At 39.7% G+C, this 27360-nt stretch overlaps 1 protein-coding gene across 1 annotated transcript; it reads left to right on the top strand.

Annotated features, from left to right (window-relative positions):
* Positions 1-24393, top strand: Tiprl (TOR signaling pathway regulator). Its single transcript, XM_028761275.1, has 7 exons — positions 1-195; positions 7605-7784; positions 8450-8549; positions 13181-13312; positions 19226-19321; positions 21444-21506; positions 23411-24393. Exons 1-7 carry the CDS (start codon positions 92-94, stop codon positions 23549-23551), a joined length of 816 nt encoding a protein of 271 aa, XP_028617108.1. The 5' UTR covers positions 1-91; the 3' UTR covers positions 23552-24393.
* The last annotated feature ends 2967 nt before the right edge of the window (positions 24394-27360 follow it).

The raw sequence follows: 27360 nt of genomic DNA, 5'->3' as shown, positions 1-27360 counted from the left end.
ACGCGCCCAGGATCCGCGCTGCAGGGAGGGTCATACTGTGACCGCTGCCGCAGGCGCTTGCTCCGAGTAGCCCTGCGGCTCCGCTTCTGCCATGATGATCCACGGCTTTCAGAGCAGCCACCAGGACTTCTCCTTCGGGCCATGGAAGCTGACGGCGTCCAAGACCCACATCATGAAGTCTGCGGATGTGGAAAAGTGAGGCTGTGGGGCGGGGCTGGGCCAGACCGGGCCGGGTCGGGCCGGGTCGGATCCGTGGTCGGGCTGGGGGTGGGACGGGCTCCGTGCAGCTTCACGCGTTTCTTGGGGCCGCAGGCTCGGTCCCGCTGACCGACCGTTGATTGACAACTTGAGTAAATGGTCCTGTCCCCTGCTCGCGACCTCTGCTTGCTGGAACTGTCGCTTCGCAGGGTTGAACTGAGCGCGGCTGTTTTGGTGGACTTCACCCCTCGCCGCTCCTTTTTTCCTACCTAAGCCTGCGCCACCTTTCTGGGCGCGGATGACCCGTTTCCTTCCGGGCAATGACAGAAATGGTATTTGTGTTTAGCTTTTAGTTTGTCTGGTTCTGTGGTGGGCTCTTGAGGTTCAGAACATGGACCATTGAGTACGACAGACTTCATAGTTCGTGAGACCGTTACATTACTGTGTGACTGTTTAGGATGAAGATATATATTCGGAGCGATTTCAGTTTTTTTCTTTTTTCCTTTTAGCAAATCAGGTGCTGTGATAAGCACTTGAGATAGGGAAGACGAAAAATACAAGTCCTATGTTATTGTGTAACTGTTTAGGATGAGGATGTATATGTAGGTGTGTGCGTGTGAGGGTGAATGCATCTGGGCAGAATCTTGATCGAGTCTGGAGACTGGGTGGCCGTGTAAAGCCAGCACTCAGAGTAAGCTCTTAGGTGTTTGGGGATGCCTAAACTGTATCTTGACAAAGTTTGTTTGGGTGGGGGTGGGGGATGGCGCATCCTGGCAGAGTGTTGCCTCTCGAATCATTGGACAGTTCTCTTTCTTGCTAAGAAGTTTAAATTTTTTATAATAGCTACCAGGTATAGTTTTACTCAGTATCTACATGTGTTATGGTCGTGACTGAAAGATTTCTTGGAGGTCTTGTAGAAGATGAATGGAAGAGCTGGAATACTGGAAAGGAAGCCAGTAAGCAGGAAAGAGATGATAGAAACTTAGATTAAGTGCTTAAATTTGTTGGCCAATTGATGTATAGAAAGAAAAAGGGAGGCTCTACAGGACCTTTTTTAAAAAATTTACATATGTAAAAGAATCCTTTTTAAAACATAAGTTGTTTCAAATGTTATAAGTTCAGCATATGTTTTTAATAGAATTATTTTTATCATATGTGTATGAGTGTTTTGCCACATTACATGTGGGCCTGGTTGAGGGGGGCTGGAAGAGGGGGCTGGATCCCCTGAATCTTAAACAAGGCCCAAACACCTCATTTCTAATGTTATGCTTTGCCTTTAACAAATAGATATTACCAATGATAGAACTGAGAGACAGAGCATGGGAAGCAACCTACCTTAATAACAGTGATTCTTTTACTTATGTAACTGGAGTATTGTGCATGACTACTGAATTTTTCCAGATAAATTGGTAAAACCCACTGGGCTACCTTTATTATTTCATATTTGATCTGATTCAGGAAAGTAGTTAAAACCTGTATTTTACAGACTCATCTTTTGGATATCAATCTTTCATTGTACCTAATCTTTTAGTTACTTAATATTTTCCATCCCTTAAAGGTTAAGAATAAATTTTACCTAAATTTATGGTGAAAATGTGCCATTTCACTGTTCTTAATCCTCTTAAAAATATGCAGCTTAGAAACCTCAGTTACCAACAGATAAAACAGAGTATGTCCCCAGTTTTGGTCTTAATATACATCTTAAATATTTTCCCATTTTTTTGATAAATAATTTAATGGTTTTATAATATTTCATCATATGGTTACAAATTTATATAACCATTTATTTTTTGTTTGTTTGTTTGAGACAAGATCTCTACATAGCCCTGGCTGTCCTAGAACTCTGTAGATCAGGCTGCCATCAACCCACAGAGATCTGCCTGCCTCTGCCTCCTGAGTGCTGGGACTAAAGGTATGAGCCACCATACCTGGCTTATTTATTGGTAATTGAGACAGAGTCTGTCTACATAGTCCTGGTGCCCTGGAACTCACTATGTGTAGGTAAACTACCCTTGAATTTGAACTTGACCTGGCTGCCTCCACCTCCCTGAGTGGTGAGATTAAGGGCTTGTGTCATCTTGCCTGGCTGTTTACCCATTTATTTACTTTGTCCTTGTCTGAAAATGAGCAGCTGGGCAGTGGTGGCTCACACTTTTAATCCCAGCACTCGGAGGTAGAGGCAGGCAGATGATCTGTGAGTTGGAGGAGAGCCAGGGCTACAGGGAGAAAAACCAAAAACATACAACCCTTTTCACTATTAGAACAGAAGTTGTAAGTATTAGTATGTATAATCAACCTCTCTGTATTTGGGGTTATTTTGCATAGATATCTTACAGTTTATAATTTGAGTCAGAAAGTATGAATGCGATTAAATTCTTTGAATGTTTTGCTTGATTGTAGCCCCAGGGAGGAATGTAGGTGTCCTAGAGAGTCCATTAGCCAGTGTTGTGGCCCCAGGGTAGAAGGTGAGTCTTCCTAGGGAGACTATCAGCAAGTGCTGGTTTCCACCCTCCTCCTTTGATGGGGTTGCTCTTCTCATCACCTTCTTTGAAATTTCTTAGAAGTTGAAATTTGGTTTTCAACTTCTAAGAAGAAGAGTTGGTTTTCTTCCTTATAAGCAACAGGCTTCATTATCTTTTCTTCAGTGCTATTTTTGATACAATCATGTGAAAGCACAGTTAGCAGAACATGGGAAGGAGTGCATTAAGTCGTCTCCTAGGCCGTATTTTAACTCTTTTAGTTTTAAACTGTTAGGGGCCTTTGACGACCCAGAAATGAGAGAGACGTTTCCTATCAAGACCTGTATTTCTTCCCTCTTAAACCTAACTTATTTTATTTGATCATACAGGATTTTTTAAAAATTATTGATTTTAATATACGCACAAAGACCATTTTGGTATGTCTAATAGGAAATAAATTTAAAGCTATTGGAAAGACTATAATTGTGCGTAGATCTTTTCTTGACCTTATGTAAAACTACAACCTTTAAAAGTTTTATTAGCATATATTGTTATATAGTATGTTTCATGATGACATTTTCCTATGTATACATACGTATTTCAATCACATTCACATACACACACACACACACACACCCCTTTCAGAGGTCTTGTCCCCTCTGATTCCTGGTGATCTCCTTGTTCCTACCTAGTCCCCTTCTATTTTCTTGTAAGAATATATTTTTTCTTTTTTTGAGACAGAGTTTCAATGTGTAGACCAGGCTGGCCATGAACTCACAGAACTGAGATTAAAGGCATTTGCCATCACTCCTTGCAAGAATATAGTCTCTTTGGTATCATTTTACCCTACCTGGTAATTGTAACTATTTAGTTGTTCAAGAGTCTAGAAGTTTTAACAAGGAGAAAGGAAAAGAAAGCCTTGAGTGCTGTCCTAGAGCACTTACACAGAGCCCTGGTCTTCAGTTAGCATCCCTTAGAATCTTACTCCGAGCAGATTTAAAGTGTTGCACTTTATGATTATAGCCGCATAAGCATTAGAAAGAAGTTAATTGTTTGCCCTTTGCCCTAGCAGTCGAATTGGTATTATCATTTTTTATTATTATACAGTATTAGCTGTATTTGTTTGTTCTTCTAGCCTGTAGTAGATTAGAAACCAGTTGAGACGTGTATGGATAACTGAGGAACTTCATTCTGGAGGAACTGAAGCTCTGCACACTTAGTTTACATGACACAGCCCATATGTTCTTACATGGGAAGATCACTGCCAAGAAATGGCAAAATGATTTATGTTTTCTGCTTAAGGATACAGAAAAGTCAACCATTTACATTAGATAATTTTAAAGCAGCCCTATCAGAGTCTTGTTTTTTTTTTGTGGTTGTCCTGGTTTTCACTCTGTAAACCAGGCTGGCCTCGAACTCAGAAATCTGCCTGCCTCTGCCTCCCAAGTGCTGGGATTAAAGGCGTGCGCCACCACCGCCCAGCCCCCTATCAGAGTCTTATCTATATATCTGTACTTATGTAAATGTGACAGTTTATCTGCAGAGTCCCCAAAAGGAACACATTTATCTTTACCAACAATCTCCCCACTCAGATGAAGACACTGGACAAATCCTAGTGTATTTTAATTAGCAACCCAGACACTTAGTTAAATATACACTTAAGAACCTTTTATGAACTGTAAGGCCAGCCAGATAGCCTCCTGCCTGCTCCCCCTCCCTCCCTCCTTCCCTCATTTCCTCATTATTCCGTTTTTGATTTTTTGGTGTAGCCCTAGCTGTCCTGGAACTTGCTTTATAAGCCATGCTGGCCTCAAATTTACAGAGATCTGCCTCCTGAGTGCTGGGACTAAAAATGTGCACCGCCACCACCGCCACCCGGCTGATCCCTATCTTCATAAAACAAAAACGTTTCTAGGTTAAGAGTGACAAGAAGTTTATAGTTCATAGAATAGTAAGCGAATAGTTAAGGTTTGGCTCCTGAAATCCTAATCTCACGGTTAGAAGGTATTGACTCAGGGAAGCCTGTCAGAGAGTAGAAAACTTAGTACCTGGTGGCTTGAACAGCTTTGGTAATTTATATTTTTGGTTGTGAGCCATCTCTCTAGCCCTAGAATTTGTAATTTAAACAACTGATTTGTATATTCTTTCTTTATCTCATTTCTTATATGTATGCAATCTTTTTTGTATTACAGGTTCAACAGGAGCCAGGAAAATTAATTACATAATGAGCAAAATGTTACCCAGTTGTACATTGCATACATCATTGTAAAATCTGGTGTACAAATAGTGCTCAATAAATAGTTTCATGTTCCTTTTTTTTTTTTTAAACAACACAAAGGAGATTATAGAACATTTTTAAAGTTTCTAAAATCAGTAAGATTTGGTTTATAAGGTGTCTGGAAAATGTACTTGCTTGGGACCTATGTGTTAGTTATACTTTCAGATCATGAGATATAGATTCCTGCAGGTTTTGTTTGTTTTTTTTATGTTTAGACAAGATCTCACTGTGTGGGGGGCTAGAGAGATGGCTCAGCGGTTAAGAGCACTGACTGCTCTTCCAGAGGTCCTGAGTTCAAATCCCAGCAACCACATGGTGGCTCACAACCATCCATAATGAGATTGGATGCCCTCTTCTGGTGTCTGAAGACAGCTACAGTGTACTCATAAATAAAATAAATAAATAAATAAATCGAAAAAAAAGATCTCACTGTGTAGTCCTGGTTGACCCAGAACTCACTGTGTAGACCAGGCTGTCACAGAGATATTCCTGTCTCTCTGCCTCTTGAGTGCTGGGATTAAAGGTGTACACCACCATGTCCGGATTCATAATATTTTTGTTGTTGCTTGCTTTTTGTTCTTGTTTTGAGAAAAGGTCTCACTATGTAGGTCTGATTGGTCTAGAACTTGCTATGGAGAGCAGGCTGGCTTCATTAACAGATCTACCTCTGCCTCTCCTGTGCTAGAACTAAAGGTGTACACCACCATACCTAAGTGAGACCTGTTGTCTTTTGAAGTAGTAAGAATATAAATGTTTCTTACATATACACATTTACTGTATATTTTCTAATGCCAGCTATTGGTAAGTGATAAAAAACAAAGCAAGGTAGCTGGGCATGGTGTTGCAGGCCTTTAATCTCAACACTTGGGAAGCAGAGGCAAGTGGATCTCTGAGTTCGAGGCCAGCTTGGATCTAGTGGAGTGGAGGAGTTCAGGACGGCAACACAGAGAAACCCTGTCTGAAAAAAATAACAGCAAATCAAACAAAAGACCCCCCTCTTCAAAACAAAAATAAAGCAGGGTAGTTGGGCAGGAGACATTTTAGGTGTCTTATTTAGGATAATATGAGATCAGCTCTAAAACAGTGGAATGCACGCACACACACGTCTACTCTAACTCGGACAGCTTCATGCCCCTCTATCCCTGTTACTCAGCAGCTTCATGTTTCCTCTCTGCCCTGTGACTTTGGTTTCATGCCATGTCTCTTGAACTGTGCTTCTTGTAGCCACTTAGATTTCAGAGAGGAGAGAATCACCATAATAACTGGTCAGTTCAACCCAGAATAAGCCTATTGGATCAAGTTTCCAGGGTTTCTAGCCAGCCCATGAATAACTGCCTTCTGTGGTTAAGTTGTTGAACTTTCATCCCTGAATTTGAAGTTCAGGTTGTAACCAGGCTCGTAAAGCATGCCAGCATGTGTTTACAGCTTGGTTTCCAAAGTGAATAAGTAACTGCCCCTAACCTTACACAAAATAGGGTTGCTGCTAGGTGATAGGCTATGTGCCTGGCCCTCAGTGCAAACTCAGGTACCAAAAACAGAATGAGAAGTCTTTTTAACTGGGACTGTAAACCGGCTGAAAGAAAGAATGAAAGAAAGAAAGAAAGAAAGAAAGAAAGAAAGAAAGAAGGAAAGCAAGCAAGCATATCTTTTATTGTTGACATTAATTGCATCATTTTCTCTCTTCCCTTGGCTATCCCTCCCATGTAACCCTCTGCTTGCTCTATCAGATTCAGGGTCTCTTTTTCTTTAATTATTGTGATTGTTGTTCGTAGTGTGCATGCCTGTGTGCATATTATATATGTTACACTGGCTTAGTTGTAGGTTCTCTAAGATTCATAACTTCACTAATTTTAGGCACTTGGTGAGGTTTCTAATACCAGGCATGATTTTCTTTTGTAGAGTGGGTCTTAAGGCCAATTAGAGAGCTATTGGTTACCACCAAGATATATGTGCCACTATCCTTACACTTACTGTTCCATGTTAGTTGTAGTTCGTAGTTGTCAAATCCAGTTTTCAAAAGGACCAGTGAACTGAACAGGTCATCCCCTACTTTGAGGTTGGCATCTTATAACTTAGTGACTGTGTGACAAAGCAGGCCTTGTGTTGTTAGACTGGCTTTTTTCTTATTTTTAACCAGAAGTCCCAATATAAACAACAACAATCTCACTTTTTCTAGACAACTTTTCAAGTATCAAAACAACAATAACAACACCATTCACAATATCAAAACACACTGGTGTGTTACTGATTTGCGACTCTGGCTTTTTGTAGATAAGTGAAGCTGCCCATGTTGAAAGGCATGGTCTAGCATGTTGGATAAAGGGCTAGTGTTACACTAGTAGTTACATACTCTTGAACTCTGTGGACTTTTCTTAGCACACAGAATGGTTTTGAGGATCAGATTTTACAAGCAGTGAAATTGGAATTGGTCTTAATTATCTTAAAACAGTGATCAGTATCCAGTTCCTCACTTTGGTTTTTCCCCATGTGTCACTCACCACTCTCTGTCTTGCTGAGTTTAGTTCTGCAAAGATTTGATGATGAACAAGTAGGTGATGAAAGCGTCTTTTAGATTCATTATTGTCATGGACTTTTCAACTCCTCTGGAAAAAGGAAACAGAAGTGACTGGCGAACATAAAGGAACCTCCTGACCTTTGCTTCTGTGTAGGTTAGCTGATGAACTGCACATGCCATCCCTCCCTGAAATGATGTTTGGAGACAACGTTCTCAGGATCCAGCATGGCTCTGGCTTTGGAATAGAGTTCAATGCTACGGATGCACTGAGATGTGTGAACAACTACCAGGGCATGCTCAAAGTAGCTTGTGCTGAAGAGTGGCAGGAAAGCAGGTGAGAATCTGGCCAGTTACAGGCTCCACATCAAACGGGATTCAGCAAGGATATGTATGCTTTATTACAATTATACTTACAACTGTATTATTCTAAAACTCATTTTTCCGAGTCGTAAAACAAAGGTTAATTTTACTACTGCTTGAAATATTCATTAGGTTAAAATACACTTGAGCTGAGCTTTGTAGGTGTCCTTTAGTCCAGTAAATACATTGTACTTTAAGGTTTCTGTTTTTAAAGAAAAATGTTTCTTGTAATTTTTATTGAATATTTGAGGGGTATTAAAACTAAGAAAAATGTTTGGTTGGTTGGTTTTGCTAATTAAATTAGCAATATTTATTTTGTGCCTATTGTATATATCCTGTGTGCTTTGAAGGGCAGAACGAAATGTAAGCCTTGAATCATGTCTCAGGAAATGTAGGACGACGTAGAAAGAGTATATCAGCACATGACAAGTTAAATAACAATAAATGTTCAGAAAACAGTAAAAAAGGTTTATGCTAGTGAATGACAGTATATGCCTTTAGTAGGATGTTTTATATTATATGTGTGTTAGTAGAATATTTTATTTTACATATAAAACGTGTAATTTGGTTGCATATGAACACTGATATACATATTTTTTTTCTCTAAATTTCATCATCCTTTTTGTTTTGGTATTTGAGGACGGAGGGTGAACACTCCAAAGAAGTTATTAAACCATATGACTGGACCTATACAACAGATTATAAAGGAACGTTGCTTGGAGAATCTCTTAAGTTAAAGGTAAATCTGAACCTTTGTTTTTATGAATCATTGACTTTCTTTGGCAATCCTAGCACTATATCTTAGTTGTGGTTCTTATTTTCCCAACTCATTTCATCCTGCTTTTTGTTTGTGGCAGGCTTTAGAGCCCAATGTGAGGGGCTTTTGTTTATTATCATCATTATTATTATAAATATTAATTAATTAGTGAAAAAGACTATTATAAGATATAGTCAGTTTCCTTTTTTCTCCTTTTGGGGTTGAGTCTTACGGGGCTGGTGTTGAACTTTTGGGCCCAGGTGCTCCTCTTGCCTTGGCCTCCTCAGTGTCTGAAACTATAGGCATGCACATTCCTGCCTAGGAACAATATTCTTTCTTTATTTTTTAATTTAATTAATTAATTTTTCAAACAGTATTCTTTAAAGTAAGGTTGGTAAGTGCTTACTCTGCCTTGGTGTTAACAGTGAACAGCCAAGAAGCATCTGCCCTTGGCAATGCGTTACTAGGTGACTTAGATCGAAACGTCACTGATTTTAAATTTGGTGTGACTTTAGATGAGTTACTTTTTTCATTCTTCTTCCTGTCTTTTGTATTTTAGTTTTTGAGACAGGGTCTCATGTAGCCTTGGATGGCCTACTCTATTTAGACCAGGCTGGCCTTGAACTCATAGAGATTTGCCTGCTTCTGTCTCCCTGGTACTGAAATCAAAAGCATGTGCCACCATACCTGCCTCTTTAGGTGAGTTATATAATCAAAACTAGTTACTATTGCTGACAAATTGAGTAAGTCAATAATAATGCCTACCCACAGCGGAGTTTCTATATGACTAGTTCACAAGCAGATTCTAATTCTAACATGTTAAAGCGTTTGTTAGTGTTGAGTTGCATCTGTTTAATATCTGCTCCACGGCAGCTGCAATTTAAGGTCTTCAGTAAGACTGAGGTGAAACAAACGTGGCTTAGGTTGTGTCTGTCAGACATAAGGAACAAGATTGTTCTAGTCTAAACTATTTTCCTTAAAAGTTATTTAGGGCTAGTGAGATAGCTCAGTGAGTAAAGGCACGTGCTACATGCTGCCAATGACCTTTGCTTGGTGTCAATAGAGAACCAGTACTTCCAAATTGTCCTCTGACCTCCACACACAAGCTGTGGCACATAGAACCTACACACACACACACATTACACCTAGATTAAAAAAATTTTTTTCCCCAAGACAGGGTTTCTCTGTGAAATCCTGGCTGTCCTGGAACTTGCTCAGAGACCAGGCTCCACCTGTCTCTGCCTCCTGAGTGCTAGGACTAAAAGCATGGACTACCACCGCCCAGCAGATGAAATTTTTTTAAATAAAAGTTATTGGCAGCTCAAGTTAACTGGACATGTGAGGTCGTGTAAGAAATCCTTGCCTATGCACAGTGTTTAGTCTCAGCAAATAGAAACCAATCCTTCTTAGTTTCTCCCTCTCCAAACTTGTCTGTGTGCTTCCAGGACCGAAACACAATTTTTGAGAAAATACATGTTCACTCATTTATTCATTTATTCATTTCATCAGACATACGATGAAGCTTTGCTGTGTGTCATTGATAATTCTAAAAGCCATTGGTATCCTCCAGTGAGAGGTGAGGCGATTTTTTTATTCTCTAAAGAACTGGAGATTATAGTCTCTTCTGAGAGAAGAACATTGCAGCAAGTGTAGGTCATTGATGTTTTGTTGGCAAGAATGAGGAAAATAGATTTTTTAAAAACCTCATGCAATAGTGATGGTGATTACTTTAATGGGCTCACCTAGGAAAAGCCACATTAGCTGTAAGTAGCATCAGTAACAGGAACCTATAAAGTAATTCTTCTCAGGTGTTGCTAAAAACTGTCAGTGTGATCACCCACTCTAGTGATGTGCTCAGGCTTTGTCCGAATAGAAACTTTGTTTCATATCAGCATCACTTACCAGGTTGGCAAAGCAATTTGTGCTTGACCTTTCCCTCCCTTCCTCCCTTCCTCGAGCCAGCGTGCGTGCGCGGGCGCGGGCGTGTTTGTGTGTGTGTAGGTTCTTCTATCTTTCTTGAGATGAGGTTTCTGGTTTTTGCTGATGTGCATACTAGGCTCTGTGTCTAGCTTCTGGGGATTCTCTTGACTCTACCCCTAGGAGCACCAGTGTTACAGACACACACTATTGGGTCTGGCTGTGTGTAGGTTTTGGGGAGATTCATTTTTAGGCTTTGTCCTTTGAGTCATCTAGCCATAGTTTGATCTTGCAAGCTATTTTGATAAATGGACAATACCAGATCCCATGTGTATAGTATTTGCTGCACTATCTGTTGCACAACAAAGACCTCAACAAATGCTCTCAAATACCAAGTCACTGTGTTTATTGAAATACCAGGAATGAAAGAAGATGCTTTGTTATCTAAAATTGATACATGTGGAGGTTTTTAAATGTCTTTCTTTGTTTTTGCTTTAAATGGAATGACTGAGACAGGAGAGGTGGCTCAACAGGTAAGAGTCCTTACTGCTCTTGTAGAGGACCCAGGTTCTTGTCTCACAGATGGTGGCTCACAACCATCTAATTCTAGTTCCAAGGGATCTAATGTTCTCTTCTGACATGTGTAGGCACCAGGAATGCATATGGTGAACGTACATACATGTAGGCCACTCATGTATGTGCAAACACTCATACATATGAAATAAATAAATCTAAAAAATAATATATCTTTTTTTAAACGGAAAGTTTTCCAGGTAAAAAAATTAGAATTTTGTTCTTTAGTGCTCAAAATAACCCTGCAGGGTAGGTACTGGTATCCTTATTTTTAGATGATTTGGGATAACACACTGCCCTTAATTTATGGTTTTGAATATTTGTTATATGTAGATGATTTCCATAGGAATTTATGAGGGTTTTTTGTTGTTTATTATTTTTTAAGAGTTAGTAATTTATTTTATGTATGTGAGTGCTCTATCTGAATTACACTTGCAAGCCAGAAGAAGGCATCACATCACATTATTGATGGTTGTGAGCCACCATGTGGTTGCTGGGAATTGAACTCAGAACCTCTGGAAGAGCAGCCAGTGCTCTTAACCACTGAGCCATCTCTCCAGCACATTTTTGTTTGTTTGTTTTGTTTATTCAAGACACAGTTTCTCTGTGTAGCCCTGGCTCTCCTGGATCTCACTCTGTAGCCCAGACTGGTCTCAAATTCACAAAGATCCACTGCCTCTGCCTCCTGTGTGCTGGGATTAAAAGTGTTCATTACCACCATCACCATCACCCAGCCTTTGTTGTTATTTTTAAAATTTGTACATATACTACCAGTTGAGATTTTAAATTCTGACATTGTCCTCATAACATTCTTCAGTGGCTGGAGAAATAGCTCAGTGGTTAGAAGCACTTGTTCTCTCAGGGGACCAGGTTTGGCTTCCAGCATGTACATGGCGGCTTACCACCATCCAGTTCCTAGTGTTACTTGTTTTCTTCTGGCCTCCAAGGACACCACACACACATAATGTATTTACATACATGCAGGCGAAACATGCCTACACATAAACCTCTAAAACACCCTTCAAAAGCTCTGTATGTATAGGAGGTATACGTTCTAGAGAGTCAAAGTGTTGGCACATGTAGCATTAGAACAGAGAGTCTGTCCCTTGCTTTCTGAGCCTTGCTTTTTAGTTCCAGAAGTAGGTTGTGTGTATGTGGGTGTGTATTTTATTGTTGTCTCCTTCTTTGGTTGTTTAACTTTTACTTTTTGGGCTGTGGTATGGCATAAGAAAAAGCCACTCACAAAGTTGTGGTAACCTTAACCTGACTAGATTCATGTCCAACTTTGTGTTTATTGCTGGCCCTAAGATGATGGTGTGAGAATATGATTAATGAAGTAAATTAAATTCCTAATACTGTGCCTGTCCCATAGTGATGTATCTATATACGACTGTTTTCTTCTTGTTTAAATAAATGATTCTGTAGGACAGTAGCCATGAAAGGTCATTTCTTTTAGCTGCATTGAATCTTTTAAATAAAATATGCTTGGTGTTCATATGTTTTTAAGGTTTTTTTAAGCACATTAGAATAGTTGCTCATGGACTCTGACTTAATATCTAAAATTTATCAGCTTAACAATTCCTAAGTATATATAGTTGAGAAGGGTTAATTATATTAACATGGTTGTGTAACCAGTCTCACCAGTATGGGGCTTACATGTGTGAACCACCACCCCTGGCTTTTTTATGTGGGTTCTGGGGATTAAACAGGTTGTTACACTTTTGCTGCAGGCACTTTATTTCCCAGCTCCTGAGATACATGTAATTTGAATGGAAAGAAGTATTTATAGTTCCAGATGAGTATATTCAAGTACTTTTAAATAGCACGAGACTACACTACCTTTATGGAAGCTGTTTTAACTTATGTGGATTTTCAGTTGATAATTTTTTCACCTTCAGAACAGAATGCTTAGTTTTATTCTGAGATGGTATATTTAGACTCTGTTTTGATACCAAGTCAGAATATCAGGACTGAAGTGTTTTTCAGACTTTCAGTCTAATCTTCAGTGTCTACACTTAGATCCAGGTTTAGAAGTGTGTGCCGATGCTGTGCAGAGGTGATGACGCTGCCCGCGGCTCTGGCTCTTTACCCTGAAAGTCTTCATTTACAATTGTGTGTTTCAGGTTGTACCTACAACAGATCATATAGATACAGAAAAACTGAAAGCTAGAGAACAAATTAAATTTTTTGAAGAAGTTCTCCTGTTTGAAGATGAATTGCATGATCATGGCGTTTCCAGCCTGAGTGTGAAAATTGTGAGTATTCAAATTCACTCATCCTCCATTTTACCAGTGGCTAGCATGATGCCTTGTAAAGTTTAAGTCTATAGCACAACTTTGTGAATAGTTGTTATGAAATTTATCAAAACCAATGATATTTAATCTTTTTAAAAATATACCTGCCCAGCTACTTTGTAGGCTATTTGCTTAGTATTTAATTTGACTGAATGAAAACTGTGATTTAATTCTCATGTTTTTAATTAAAAATGATATTTGTAGAATCTTCAGGTAGCATGTTGGATGGATACCTTATGTATTTATTTCTAGATTTATTTTATGTTTGTGAATGTTTTGTTTTCATGCACCACATGAGTGCCTGGTGCCTTTGGAGGTCAGAAGAGGACGTTGCATCCCCTGAAACTGGAGTTAGAGATGGTTGGTTGTGAGCCACCATGTGGGTGTTGGGAATTGAACCCGGGTCTCTGGAAGAACAGCCAGTGCTCTGAACTAGAGCCATCTATGCAATAGGATTCCATTTTTAAGAGTGCCTAGATGGATTTTTTAGTAGACTAGGGCTTTTTCTAGACTGGTTTCTTCCTAGCACTGCAGCAGATCTGTTCTAAATATAAATGCTACAGGTTGTGACTGGAGGTATGTAAGCAGGAAGTCTGGGAGCAGAGCGTGGAGAGTTGAGGAGCTGGACTGTCTCAGAGAGGAGAGCAGGAAGTGAGCAGCATGCTTTGCAGAGGGATAAACCTTTGCTCTTAGCAGTTAGGCTCGTGCTACTCTCTTACTCTCTTTGTCAGGAACAGTTAGAGTATGTAAAAGATGGGTAAATGCTGAGAGTACATGAAAGATGGAGAGATAGACAAGTGTTGTTCTAGACCATACTTGAAAAGGATTCAGAGGAGAAAATAAGAGAGATGACCATGCGTGTAACTGTGGGAAAGACTTTAGTGTGCTGTATAGGTGCTCAGAGGAGCCTGTGGCTTATAGAGAGAGGAAACGGAAAACGGGAATGGATTTTTGAGGATGAGGAGTAGATGAGGCAGACCTTAAAACTTAGCTATGTGGGAGACAGACCTCATGCTATGCACTTGCCTGCTTTATCAGTTAACTAAGGAGAATGTTTTGCTTTCTTACTCCAACTTTGGAAGTGGAGAAATGGAGGACAAGAGATACTATTTAATTTACCCAGAGTCAGTCATACAGTTCAACTTTGTGCTTCCTCAGAATCCTCTAGAATTAGCCTTTGACAGGAAGGCAGACATACTTTGATAGCGGTAGTAGGACAGAGTGATGGGGTTTGGGTATGTCAGCTTCTGTTCAGTGGGTTCAGGTGTGTTCTAAGCACGTTAGAAATTTGTCTTAACATTTCAAAGCAAGGAACATTTCCATTTAAAAAGAATGTTTTGGCCAGGTGGTGGTGTCGCACACCTTTAATCCCAGCACTTGGGAGGCAGAGGCCAGGGCTACACAGAGAAACCCTGTCTCGAAACAAAAAGAAAGAATGCTTTGTAGTCTTTGAAAGTTACATACATTTCTACACATATATTGGTCATATCCATCCACCACTATCTCCCTCTAAGCCTCCTAATGCCCTCTTCCATCTCTCCAACATTATGTGCTTTTTTTATTATTAATAAACTACTGAGGTCAGATAGTGCTGCCGATATGACCTGGGCATGTGGCTGTTCACGGGTTTTAACCAAGCAACCTAGCAGCAGCTTCATCTCCAGACCAGACCCGAGTGCTGCTCACTCCCTCAGTGGCTATCACTACCACAGGTCCTCAGCTCCTCCAGGGGGGGTGGGAAGGTTTGTTCATTTTTGTTTTTTTAAACATAGTACACTTGCTGTGTTGTACTTTATGAGCAAAGTAGATAAAAAATCTGTGAGAATGGGTGCAGCTGGTCTTGGAAGTGGTCCCTGAGCCGAGTTTTAGATGCATAAACGTCAGCTACATATTGTCAAGTGTTCTGATCTAGTGATAGCGGGCCTGGGTCATTCATTGGTAATTAATTCAGGCTATATTGTTGACTCTCGTTGGCAATCATAACCTTTACTAGGCGCCTTCCTCTGAAAGCCTGACCCTTTCCCTTAAAGCACTGCTTCCCAACCTTCTTGATGCTGCTGCTGCAGCAACCAAACCTTTTCTACAGTTCCTCATGTTGTGGTGCCCCTCAACCATGAAGTTACTTCACTGCGACTTCATAACTGATTCTGCTACTGTTATGAATCATAATGTAAATAGCTGATATACAGGATATCTGATGTGTGGCCCTATGAATGGGTTGTTCAACCCCCATCTCTCCGAAGGGTCGTGACCGACAGGTTGAAAACTGCTGCCTTAGAGTTTTCTCTGATTTAAAACACACTTTCCTGATTGCTTTCAAATAAAACCCTTAGCACAACTTACTTTTAGTTTAATAAGGCTTTGGAAAGACTGTCTTACATCCTCCCAATTGCCAGGAGTTTGACTAAGAAGGTTCAATTAGTGTTTTCTTCTTAGTCACATCTAAGGTTTTTTTACCTTTTTATATTGCTTTACTTTTTAAAAGATCTTGGAATTATTTGGAATAGTAGTAATGTTGTATTCTTAACTTGCTCTTTTAGCTTTGCCTGGAAAGCCACTGAGGATTTTTGCTGTGGACTTTCTGGATTATGTGCTCACTGTGTTTACTCCTTGGTTTCCTTTTGTTAGTTTGGTTTTTTTTTGGTTTATGTTTTTGTTTTTATGAGACAGGCTAGCCTCAAACTCTCAGAGATCCACTTGCCTTTGCCTCTTAGGTGCTGAGATTAAAGGTGTGTGCCACCAAGCCTGGCTTATTTCATGGTTTCTAAGGTAATTATAAAACATTCTAAAAATGCTACTGAAATAACAGAAACTATTTATATGATAATATAACATTTTATTTTCTAAATATTTTTACTTACTAAATTTCTCCCCCACCTTAAATTTCAAGTTCTAGATCTAGAGAAGCTTTGCTTTTGTAAGAAAATCAAAATTCTCATGTAGAGCAGTTCCTTATGGAGGAAGATTGAGGGCTGTGTGCACAGTGAAAGGTGGGCAGTTTGGGATTTGCCTACTTGGGTATTGAGTTTTAATAATTTTATGAGTATCATTACATATAGCTTATTAAATATTCAGAGTTTTTTGTTTTCTAAATTACTTTTCTTATCAGCACATGTGTGCATGGATATGTGGGAAGGGTGTCTCCTTAGATCAGACTCAGAACCTTGTACATGGTTGGCAAGTGCTTATTGTAGCAATGCTGTTTACGTTAGAGTTTTATGGCCATAATAGTTTACTGTATTCTATACAGCTTATATAACTTGTCTAGTGAAATATCTATAAATCTTTCATTCTAAATGTTACTTAGTTTTCAACTTTGAAAAAAAAAGCATTTTTTTCTTTTTTTTTTAAGATTTATTTATTTAATTTATGTGAGTTCACTGTTGCTGTCTTCAGACACACCAGAAGAGGGCATCAGATCCCATTACAGATGGTTGTGAGCTGCCATGTGGTTGCTGGGAATTGGACTCAGGACCCCTGGAAGAGCAGTCAGTGCTCTTTAACTGCTGAGCCGTCTCTCCAGCTCAAGCTTTTTTTTTTCTAAATTCTGAGTACTGGTGCCTCTGTGATGACTGTTTCCGTGAGTGGTGAGTAGTCAGGAGTGAGTGTAGTCCACCTTGTGTTCCAGTGCTTTCCTAGATCCAAGTATATTGAATAGGAACATCCCTTTATCTCCGTGGGACAAAGAATTTGATGTCTGTGCAGATATAGTTTTTGTTAGAAATGTCCTGTACAGAGAGACAGGCTATCCCAGACCATTTCATGTCCTTTCTTTACAGATGACGTGGCAGGCTGGGTAGTCAGTCAGTCACTTGTTCGTTCTGAGCTCATTATTCAACCTTATGCTCATTGTTTTGTTTTTTTGAAACCGAGTATTTTAAGATGAGCTGTTACTAATTCATAGACATTACAGCTTTTAAGTGAAACACAGATATCATAACTCACTTTTTTCTAGTTATTTAGGATAATATCCTAATTATAAAAGAAAATTTGAGATGACAGACGTAGACTATTATGCTATATTTTTAATATGTGATTGGATAACTTGAGTGTCCTGAAGATGAGGGAGCAGTTAGCTACTTAGGTCTGCATACCGAGTAGTTAGGACTGTGGCAGCTAAACTGTAACCTGACAGCTACCCAGCACGAGGTGTGCGCACCATGGCCGTGCAGTGCTTCAAAATGGCGAGTAAGCTCTAAAGAAGAGCCCTCCTTGCTTTTGGGTGAGATTTGTATTTATAAGATTGTCATGTAATTTTTAATATATTTATTTTCACCTATGCAAATGCCAGAGGAGATATTTGATAGCCCAGCATGCAGAGAGCCTAATTGGTTGCACTGAACTGGAACACTGTATGATCTTATTTTATGTAAAGTGAGTGAACATAAGTTGCAACAAAGAAGGAAGTGGTTCTTTAATTTTGCTAGTATTGATGCATGGTATCAGTATCTTTAAAAGGAACATTGTATTCATAATACTTGAGTATGTTTTGAGTCATGTGTGTGTGTGTGTGTGTGTGTGTGTGTGTGTGTGTGTGTATATATATATATATTGTGTGTGTGTGTGTGTGTGTGTGTGTGATGAGTGTGTGTGATGAGTGTTCAGAGGCCAGAGGTCAATATTATGTATCTTCTATTGCATTTCTACTTGATTTTTTTGAGAAAGGGTCTCTCACTGAACCTGGATTTTGCTGATCTTGTCACTGCCTCCTTGGGTTAAGATTTTAGGCACACATGTTGCCATGCCTGGCTTTTACCTGGGTGCTAAGGAGCAAACTTAAGCCCTAATGTTTGCACAGAGTGCTTCACTGCTTGAGCCGGTTCCTCAGCCCAAAGAAGTATCTGTTTCATTTTGTGTTTTTGGTTGTGAGTACACATCACATGTGTGAGCCTGCATATATTTAAATATTCCAGAGGACAACCTTGAATGTTGTTCCTAAGTACCAACCACCTTTTGTTTTTGAGACTGTATCTCTCACTGGTCTAGAACTTGGCCAAATACACTAAGCTGAGCCCAGGGATCCAGATGTCTGTTATCTGCTTTCCTAGAAACCAGCTTTCCCTTTATCTTAGGAAACTAAAACCGTATTAAATAACCTGCTAAAGGCTTTGAGGCCAGTTGGAACTAGGGTGGAGAACCTCAAGTCTAGTTGGTCTCTGACATGGAATGCTTCAATTTATGGTTATTTTGGCTTTATGGTCATATCAAAGTGATAAGCATTCATTTTTCACTATACTTTGGTGTTAGGGTTTTCTTGCTGTGAACAGATACCATGACCAAGGCAAGTCTTATAAAAGACAACATTTAACTGGGGCTGACTTGTAAGTTCAGAGGTTGAGTCCATTATCATCAAGGTAGGAACATGGCAACATCCAGGCAGGCATGGTACAGGAGGAGCTAAGAGTTCTACATCTTCATCTGAAGGCTGCTAGCAGAATACTGACTTCCAGGGAGCTAGGACAAGGGTATTAAAGCCCACACCCACAGTGACACACCTATTCCAACGGGGCCACACGTAATGGTGCCACTCCCTGGGCTAAGTATATACAAGCCATAATATTTAGATTTTGGATTCTTATCTTTTCTTTCTCATCAATGTGTGCTATGATACTAACAATACTCAAGTGAACTCTATATATAGCTGGTCAGCTGTGCCACTGGAAATGCCTGACACCCTGCATCCCTGCATTGCTGAGCTGTGGTATTGAATAGGTCTGATGTGTTAAAAGCATCTTAGATGGGTATTTCCATAGACCAGGGAGAATCATTGTGAATTCAGATTTTTTTCAATGTTTCTCTTTTCTTTTCTTATAGTAAAGAAATGACGTATGTAATTGTCGTTAACATTTCAATGCACTGTTCATTTCTTCCCAGAGAGTAATGCCTTCCAGCTTTTTTCTGCTCTTGCGGTTTTTCTTGAGAATTGATGGGGTGCTCATCAGAATGAACGACACACGGCTCTACCACGAGGTACTGCTGCTGCTCACATAACGGACGCGCTCATTGATGCTGAGCCTGTGCTCTTGTCTCAGTGTCACTTAGGAAGTTGAGACTAAGTGATGTTTCTTGTTTTGTAATCATCTATTAACCCATAAATTTGAGTTTTCAAGTTTACTGACTACACATTGTTGTCAAACACTGTGTCTCTTTTTGTTTTTTTAAAGTTCTGATAATCAAAAAAATGTTTTATAAAAAACATGTCCTGGGTATGAATGCTTTGACCAAAACAAATTGTATACATTTAACTTGTGTTTAAGGAAAACTGTCCCTTAGCTTCTATATAAGTCCCAACGTTAAATCCCTCCCTCTTCAAGACCAAATGGTGGTAGCATATGCCTTTAACCCCAGCACTTGGGAGGCAGAAGCAGGTGGATGACTGAGGCCAGCCTGGTTTACAGAGCTAGTTCTAGGACAGACAAGGCTACACAGAGAAACCTTGTCTCTAAAAACAAACAAACAAAAAAAAAAACAACACAAAAAAGAAATTTCACTTAAACTGCCTCCTGGAGTTTATATTACAAGATTATTTTGTGGTTATTCTAAGGGTGGAAAACTCTGTCTTATGTTTAAAGTAACTGATAACATGCAGATTTTGTCTTAAGTGTTAAAGAGGGGACAAGTTTAAATTGTGTTGTAAGAATTTTTCCAGTAGCTTTAGAGAACACTGGCTTTTCTGAATACTTAGGTTCAAAATTGGGATCACATAGGATGAAGAATTAGAGGAGATACCAAAACTATTAATTATGGTCATAATAGTTCATACTGTGATAACTGAGTCAGGAAAGGTTACACAGCTCACTTAAGGTACCCAGAAAGAGGCAGAATTGGGTTAGTTTGCCACCCTCCTCCCCCAGTCCTTTATTTAAACATTTGTTTTCCCCTTGAAACAGCACAATGACTGTGATTATCCTCCCCATCCCCTCTCCTCTCCTCCCCCTTTCCTCTTTGTCACGTAGCCCTGGCTAGTCTAGAACTCATTCTGTGGATCAGGCTGGTCTCAGAGAACCACCTTCCTCTGCTGGGATTAAAGCCATTTCTATTATACTGGAATTTATAAATATTTATCATGTCGTTGCTCAGAGTTGTGTCTACTTGAACATTCACAGCAGTATTGTTTATATAACATGAAGGAACTTAATACATTTGATTGGTCTGTTTATATACATACAGTAGTAGCAGAAAAAGATACCCATTGGGAAAGGTAATTAGCTTAGTGCTGAATTTTTAAAGTATAATGTGAACTTATTTAAGGTTTGATGTACAGGTTTTGAAATGGGTAAAGCGGTGTTATCAGAACTAGTTATGATTGATAACCTTTTTTTTCTTATTTATACTTGTAAGTTATTGACTCTTTATGGTGAACATTAATTTTTGTTCTTATTTCATATTGATATAAAAGACTGAAATATTAAAGAAATACAATTTTGTAGTTTTTTAAACTTATGTTTATCCAAAAAGCAAATTGTAATAAATTGCATTTTTCTGTCTGTCTTTCTTCCTTTCCTGATTCTTTCTTTCTTTCTTTCCCTCCCTTCCTTCCTTCCTTCCTTCCTTCCTTCCTCCCTCCCTCCCTCCCTCCCCCCCTCCCCCCCCCCTCTTTCTCTCTCTCTCTCTCTCTCTCTCTCTCTCTCTCTCTCTCTCTTTCTTTCTTTCTTTCTTGTCCATCCATTGTTTGTTTGTTTGTCTGTTTCTGGCTGTCTTAGAACTTACTGTGCAGACCAGGCTGGCCTAGAACTCACAGAAATCTGCCTGCCTCTGCCTTCCTAGTGTGCTGGGATTAAAGGCATTTACCACCATGCCTCACAAATGCACTTCTTTTAACTTTTAACTGAACTAACCCTAAAAGTCTTAAATGGCTGAGTGTGAGGCTAGCCTGGTCTGCAGAATAAGTTCCAGGACAGCTAGGGCTATAGATAGATAGATAGACAGACAGACAGACAGACAGATAGATAGATAAAACAAAACAGTCTTATATGGGAAAACTGTACAAGAGGGTGTTTGTTTGCTTGTTTTTAGTCTGTTTTATAGGAAGGATTTTGAATGTATATATATATGTGTAAATACATTGTAATTTTTTTATTTTTAAATATAGGCTGACAAGACCTACATGTTACGAGAATATACATCCAGAGAGAGCAAAATTGCTAATTTAATGGTAAATGCTTAAATTTTAAGTGTTTAGATGTTGAATTTTAATAATTCATTTTTAAGTCTGGTATCCCCACTAATCCTACCCATTCATCTAATTTTGCATCAGAAAATGTGTGTCAAGGACCAGCCTCTGCTTGGGGACAGGTTCTGAGATAAGGGGTGTTTGAGGGCTGCAAAACTACTGGAAGTCAAATCCCTGTACAAGTGACAACCAGGTTGTGCAGGTTGAGACTGCTTTCTCTTGCAGACATGTCTCTGGATATATCTTGCAGATCAAAAGCCCAGTTTTAAATTTACATATATCAATTCATTCATTACCCCAGGTTCCCTTTTGATTATCCTATCAATAGGCACCCCTCCACCTTGGATTAAGCAAGCATACTTAAAAAAAAAAACATTACAGAAGAGTTCAGAGATAACTTTGTTAAACACAGAGATAAGTTAGCTGGGTGAGGTGAGGCCTGGACCTAAATTCTCTCTGTCCCAGGCTGACCTCAGAACTCAGGAATCTGTCTGCCTTTGTAAGCATACAGAAAACTTAGCAGAGTAGGATCTCCTTTCGATCACCACTCCCTAAATCTGTCTCCTTCCTTAGTGTCTTTCAGACAAGCTGGTTGACAGTGCAGCTGCTTTTATTCTTTTAGAATTGTGGAGCCCCTTATATAAATTATCTTGCATCCTTACATTTTACATAGTTGAGAAATTATATGTATTTGAACTTGTTTTCAGAGTTCTTTTACAGCCTGAAGGGCTGCCCCGAAAGTCCTGGTGCTTACCATTTTCCTGAGACATTAGCCACACCTTCACCTCCTGGACTCCTGGAGGCATTAATGTTAACAGGGAGGACATTCCTTAAAGGTGTAAAGATGTGCATTATTATACAAACAAGCCTTAGTTCACAGCAGCCATGATACTTGTGGAGGCCCCTTGTCCTTCTACCCCTACCAAGGCCAGTGTGCCCCCCATCCTGGGCTCTGCAGGGCGGATCTGTTGGAGATCTTCGCTGTCATCCATCTGATTCCCACTGTTCATTCTGAAGACACTGAGACACAGAGGTGTGACTTGAGTCCCATTGCTGTAGCCAGTGCCATGGATGTTCCTTTGACTTAGCACCTCGACACTCTAGAATGTTTATTTAATAATTTTTTCACTTTTTGAGATTATACTATAGTTCCATAAATTTCCTCTTTCGCTCCAAGGCCTCTCATGTCCCGTAATCCCCTTAATCTTTCAAATCATGGTCATTTTTTCTTCCATAATTGTGTATGTACACTCTAAACACGTAGATACATCCTACTTACTCTCTATGATGTTATTTGTATGTATATGTTTTTACACACTCCTTTTTCTTCCAAAAACTGGTTGTTCTATACCAGGGTCTGTGTATTCTGGCATAATTTTCCTGTATTTTTTGCTCCTCTGGAATTTGAAGCCCTTCTTTGGCATTGGTTTCATAATTAAGTGGCTTAATACCTTTCTACAAAATAAGTATTTTTTTAACCATAGTACTTATTCTGTCTGAATATAGAGTATGCTTGGGTTAGAATAGTTACTCAATAACTGTCATAGAGTATGCACTGAGCTCTAACTACAAGATTTGATTTTCAAGTTACTCAAGTAACAGGAACTAGGAAGGGATTTGATCAAAATATGTGAGATTCTTTCAGCACTTCCAGTAGCACTGTAAATTATATGACACCAAGTTTCTTGAAGATCAGCAACACAGTTGAATGATTGAATAGTGGGAAATACCCGTGCATTAAGAAGCACTTAATGATGCTTCCTACATGGATGTGATGTTCCCAGGTTTGAAATTAGCATGCTTTGTGAATGCTTATACTAGAAGATTTCAGAAATTGTCTGAGCCATAACTGAGAGTATACTAATAAAATTTTATGTTTTTTCTAGCATGTTCCACCTTCCCTCTTCACGGAACCTAATGAAATATCACAATATTTACCAATTAAGGAAGCAGTTTGTGAGAAGTTAATATTTCCAGAAAGAATTGATCCTAACCCTGTGGACTCACAAAGTATGCCCTCAGAATAAAATGTGGTACAGCATACTCTCCATGTGGAACCTGACTGGATACCTTGGCTATCTGTAGGGGTATTTTTCTTATGAGAATTAATTTCCTTGCTTATGCGCAGATTTTCTGTAGCCTTAAAGGAAAATAAAAGATTGTTGCAGGCAGGTTCCACTCAACTCCCATTTATACTGTTTTCAAGTTCCTACTCCAGAGGGATGCGTGCTCTGGAGCTTAACTTGGATTCTTAACTCATCACAAGTTGTGACCTCAGCAGTGATGGTGTGTGTCTGTCTCATGAGAGGGACACAATCTGCACCCATCCTGAAGCGTCGTCTTCTGCTGTGAAGAGGCCGACTTGTAAAGGCCGTCACTGAGCCCCGATGCCCTGTGACCTTCCTAGGATTCTGACTGCATGCTGATGTGCTACTCTGGCTCTAGGCTGTGGGCTTTCTGGTGTTTATTCGCACTTCTGGAGAGTTGTGATATGTCACCTACGAAATTAATCTTGTACTATTCATTAGTTGGAGTTTCTGGGCAACATAACTGTGTGTGTTTGTACACACCTGTATTTTTAAATATTTTCATTTAAATGTATTTGTCTCTGAGTAGTGTTAGATTACTTATTTTGATAATTCATTGTTAAAAATTGTGGAGAATTGAAATAAAATAATCGACTTTTTTTTTTTAATTAAAGAGGTGGGCAATGGGGAGGAGGAGTATGCTTCTGAAGATTGTATTAGTGTATCCCTGTGAGGAGTACCAAGGTGTGTCCTTGGCCATTTCTAAATATGACATATGCCATTTTATATTTATTTGTCCAAGTGTCTTTTGTAAGAGGAGAATAAATAAGGAATTATGTATCCATAGTTTGCTATTTATTTCAGCTTTTCTTAGAGTTTAATTGAAGATTGGATTAGGATGTATCTTTCTCATTCATTCATCATGTTTTGAGCCTATTCAATATTGCAGACACATTTCCCATGCATATCACAAGTGGAAACTGGTAGGTGGTTATGAACATGATCCCCTAGTTTGCCTCTAAGTGGTTGTCTCTCTTCTCCCTCTGCTCCGTACCTGTGGTACACAGCATCCCATTCAGCTCTTTGTACCGTGGTAGCTGATGAAGGATTACATAATGAAGAGATAGAATGGGGTTGGTCCTTTCTACCCGTGGGTGCTGTTTGTGGATTCAACCAGTTCCTCATCAAAAGATAGGAAAACATTCCATCTGTTCTGATCATGCACAGACTTCTTGTCATTATTCCCTGACCAACAGGGTTTTAACAACTAGTTGCAGTGTATTAGGTGTTCTAAATAAAATACAGGGTAATGTATAATGTATGAGAGGATTTGATGGCTTCTGTTTTATCTTGGTATTTATGCAAGTGTGAACCAAATCTCCTATGATGACTGAAACAACTTTTTGCGGGGTTAAGGTCCACCAGAGAACACAGAAGCAACTACAGGTAGGTGGTAGTAGATGCGATGGTGGAGATAGCAACTTGAGAGTGACGGGAGGGTTGACTGTAGTATTCAGCTCTGCTTTGAAGAAGCTGTAGCAGGCCTTGAGATTGTCACTACCAGCTTAACCAGGGAAAAAGTGAGGTGATCAATCAAATTACCACATGTGTTGAACAACTGAAAGTGAGATTACAAAAACAGAGTTCCAAAGAATGGTAAGGCCCAAGGAGCACAAGAGAAAGGTGGCCTGTAAAGAAACATCAGCAAACATTTTACTTTACAAATTCTTTTTTAACTATTTAATTTTTTAAGATAATATAATTATATCGTTTCCTCTTACCTTCCCTCCTCTCAAGCCTTTTATATACCCCTCCATGCTCTTTTCAAATTCACACAGACATGTGTGTCTATGTAGGTTCTAAAATATATAGGTACAACCCACTCAGGCTCTATAATGTTACTTGTATGTATATTTTCAGGACTGACCATTTGGCATTGGATAACTAAATTATGCTGTTCCCTGGAGAAGACTATTTGTACCTGACTTGGCATTCCTTAGTCGCCTGTAGTTCATTGTGTAGGATCATTTTACAAATTCTAGAAGGCTGTGTGTTGACTAGTGTGTCATTTTTGGAGTAGCTAAGTCTCAGTTAAGGAGACTTAACTCTTTCTCAGTTAAGGATGTACCTCATAGAGCCAAAAATCAACACCTGGAGAAGAGCTGAGCAAACGCAAGTCCTGCTAAGGAGTCCAGGCAAGCAGGAAGTAACTGGGGACAGGTGTAAAGCCCCGTCCACTCACCCTAGTTTCCCCTCTTTGAAGGGTTTAAGTTCCTTAGGGTGCTGTGGGGAAAGCTGCAAACCGTTTTCATCCCTATCTAACAAAACCTTGTCCCTGGAGTAGGAGTGGAGATTCCTTCTGGACAGGCAAAGAACAATTACTACCAAAGAAGGAATAGAAACTATACTTGACTGACTTGGATAAGGGACTGAAAAGCAGCTTGGACCATAGACCCATATGCAGAATACTGGGGGACTGCTGCCACTGGGGTGCGGGGGTGGTTGTGGCATTCTCCTTCACTTGGGACCATTGATTTAAATTAGAGTTTCTTGGTTATTGCTGAATGAGGTGGGAGTGTCACACTCTGTAAACCAGATACAACCCCTGTCTACAACAGGCTAGCCAAGGTCAACAGAGAAAACTTTCCTGTCCCCAAAGTGAGCCTGGGAGCCACTAGGTAAGAAGGAAACCAATCTGTGTTAAAGGAATAACAAAGTGTAGATCTGTATCTCTTAGTGGAGTAGGCATTTGGGGACTCTTACAGTTGAGGAAGCAGATAAGCGTTCCATCGGCTGCTGGGAGGCATGTAATTCCAGCTTCTAGTCTGAACTATGTGGTGAGACTGAAGAAAGCCAAAGGCTGGAGATGGTGTTCCATCCATTGAGTGTGAATATGCTTAAGGGCATAGGTTCAATTCCCAGCACTGCAGAAACAAAAATTGGCTTATGGGAACAGTCATACCTCTGGGAATACCTAGTAATCATTCTGGTGATTAATGATTTAGTGATGAGGAAGCTATTCAGTGGGAACATTCACTTACATAATGAGGCAAGTTGGAGATTCCTGTTACTCATCTCTCACAATTGTAAAATGTATTATGGATAGATAGCATTGTTCCTGAGAATGCCTGTTCTAGAAACTAGAGGTACTTCTTTCTTACTGAATTCATTTTTCATTGGCTTGAAATTCTTTGAGAATTTCATACTTCTTTACAGTGTGTTTTGATCATATTTACTCCCTACTTAATGTCTTCCTGGGTCCACTCCTCCCCAACTTGGACTTTTTCCTTTTCCTTTTTTTTAACCCACTGTGTCCTTAGTGTTACCTATGTACCTATATGAGTGTGGGCACATCCACTGGAGAATGGTTGGCCTACCAGGGACACACCCTTAAAACTGACTCCTCAGCTAGGGAACTTTTCCCACCTCCATGCTGCCCTGGCTTCATCTTGTGTAGGCAGCCACAGCTGCAGTGAGTCAGGAGACCCATCTTGGCTAGAAGACATTTTGAACCTTAGTTTCTTTTCTAACATGCCTTACGTAGCTTCCTTCTGTGATTCACCAAGATGCTTGCACATAAGTTAAACCTGAGGCTGTTTTGCCTTATAGCTTAGGAGGATAGATGGTACTTGTGGAAAATGAGCCTTTTGTGATACCTTTTTGAGGAAAACTATTGAGAGGTGTTTGGATCCACGTGAGTTTTAAGGCTGTGTTAGTCTTACAGCGACAGTGCTCTGTGGTTGGAGCATGGGCACTGAGTGTCCCAGACCAAATCCCATCTCAACAAATACTCTTCAGCTTGGGTCTCC

Source organism: Grammomys surdaster, unplaced genomic scaffold, assembly GCF_004785775.1.
Source record: "Grammomys surdaster isolate TR1022 unplaced genomic scaffold, NIH_TR_1.0 130, whole genome shotgun sequence".
Lineage (NCBI taxonomy): Eukaryota > Metazoa > Chordata > Mammalia > Rodentia > Muridae > Grammomys > Grammomys surdaster.
The sequence above is the reverse complement of the archived record's forward strand: the minus strand, read 5'-3'. Positions and strand labels throughout refer to the sequence as shown.

Excerpts from the sequence above, each read along its gene's own strand:
- Tiprl (XM_028761275.1), top strand. The coding sequence starts at position 92 with ATGATGATCCACGGCTTTCAGAGCAGCCACCAGGACTTCTCCTTCGGG. Across the intron at positions 7,785-8,449 it reads GAAGAGTGGCAGGAAAGCAG|GACGGAGGGTGAACACTCCA; the intron begins GTGAGAATCTGG and ends TTGGTATTTGAG. Across the intron at positions 19,322-21,443 it reads ACACACGGCTCTACCACGAG|GCTGACAAGACCTACATGTT; the intron begins GTACTGCTGCTG and ends TTTTAAATATAG.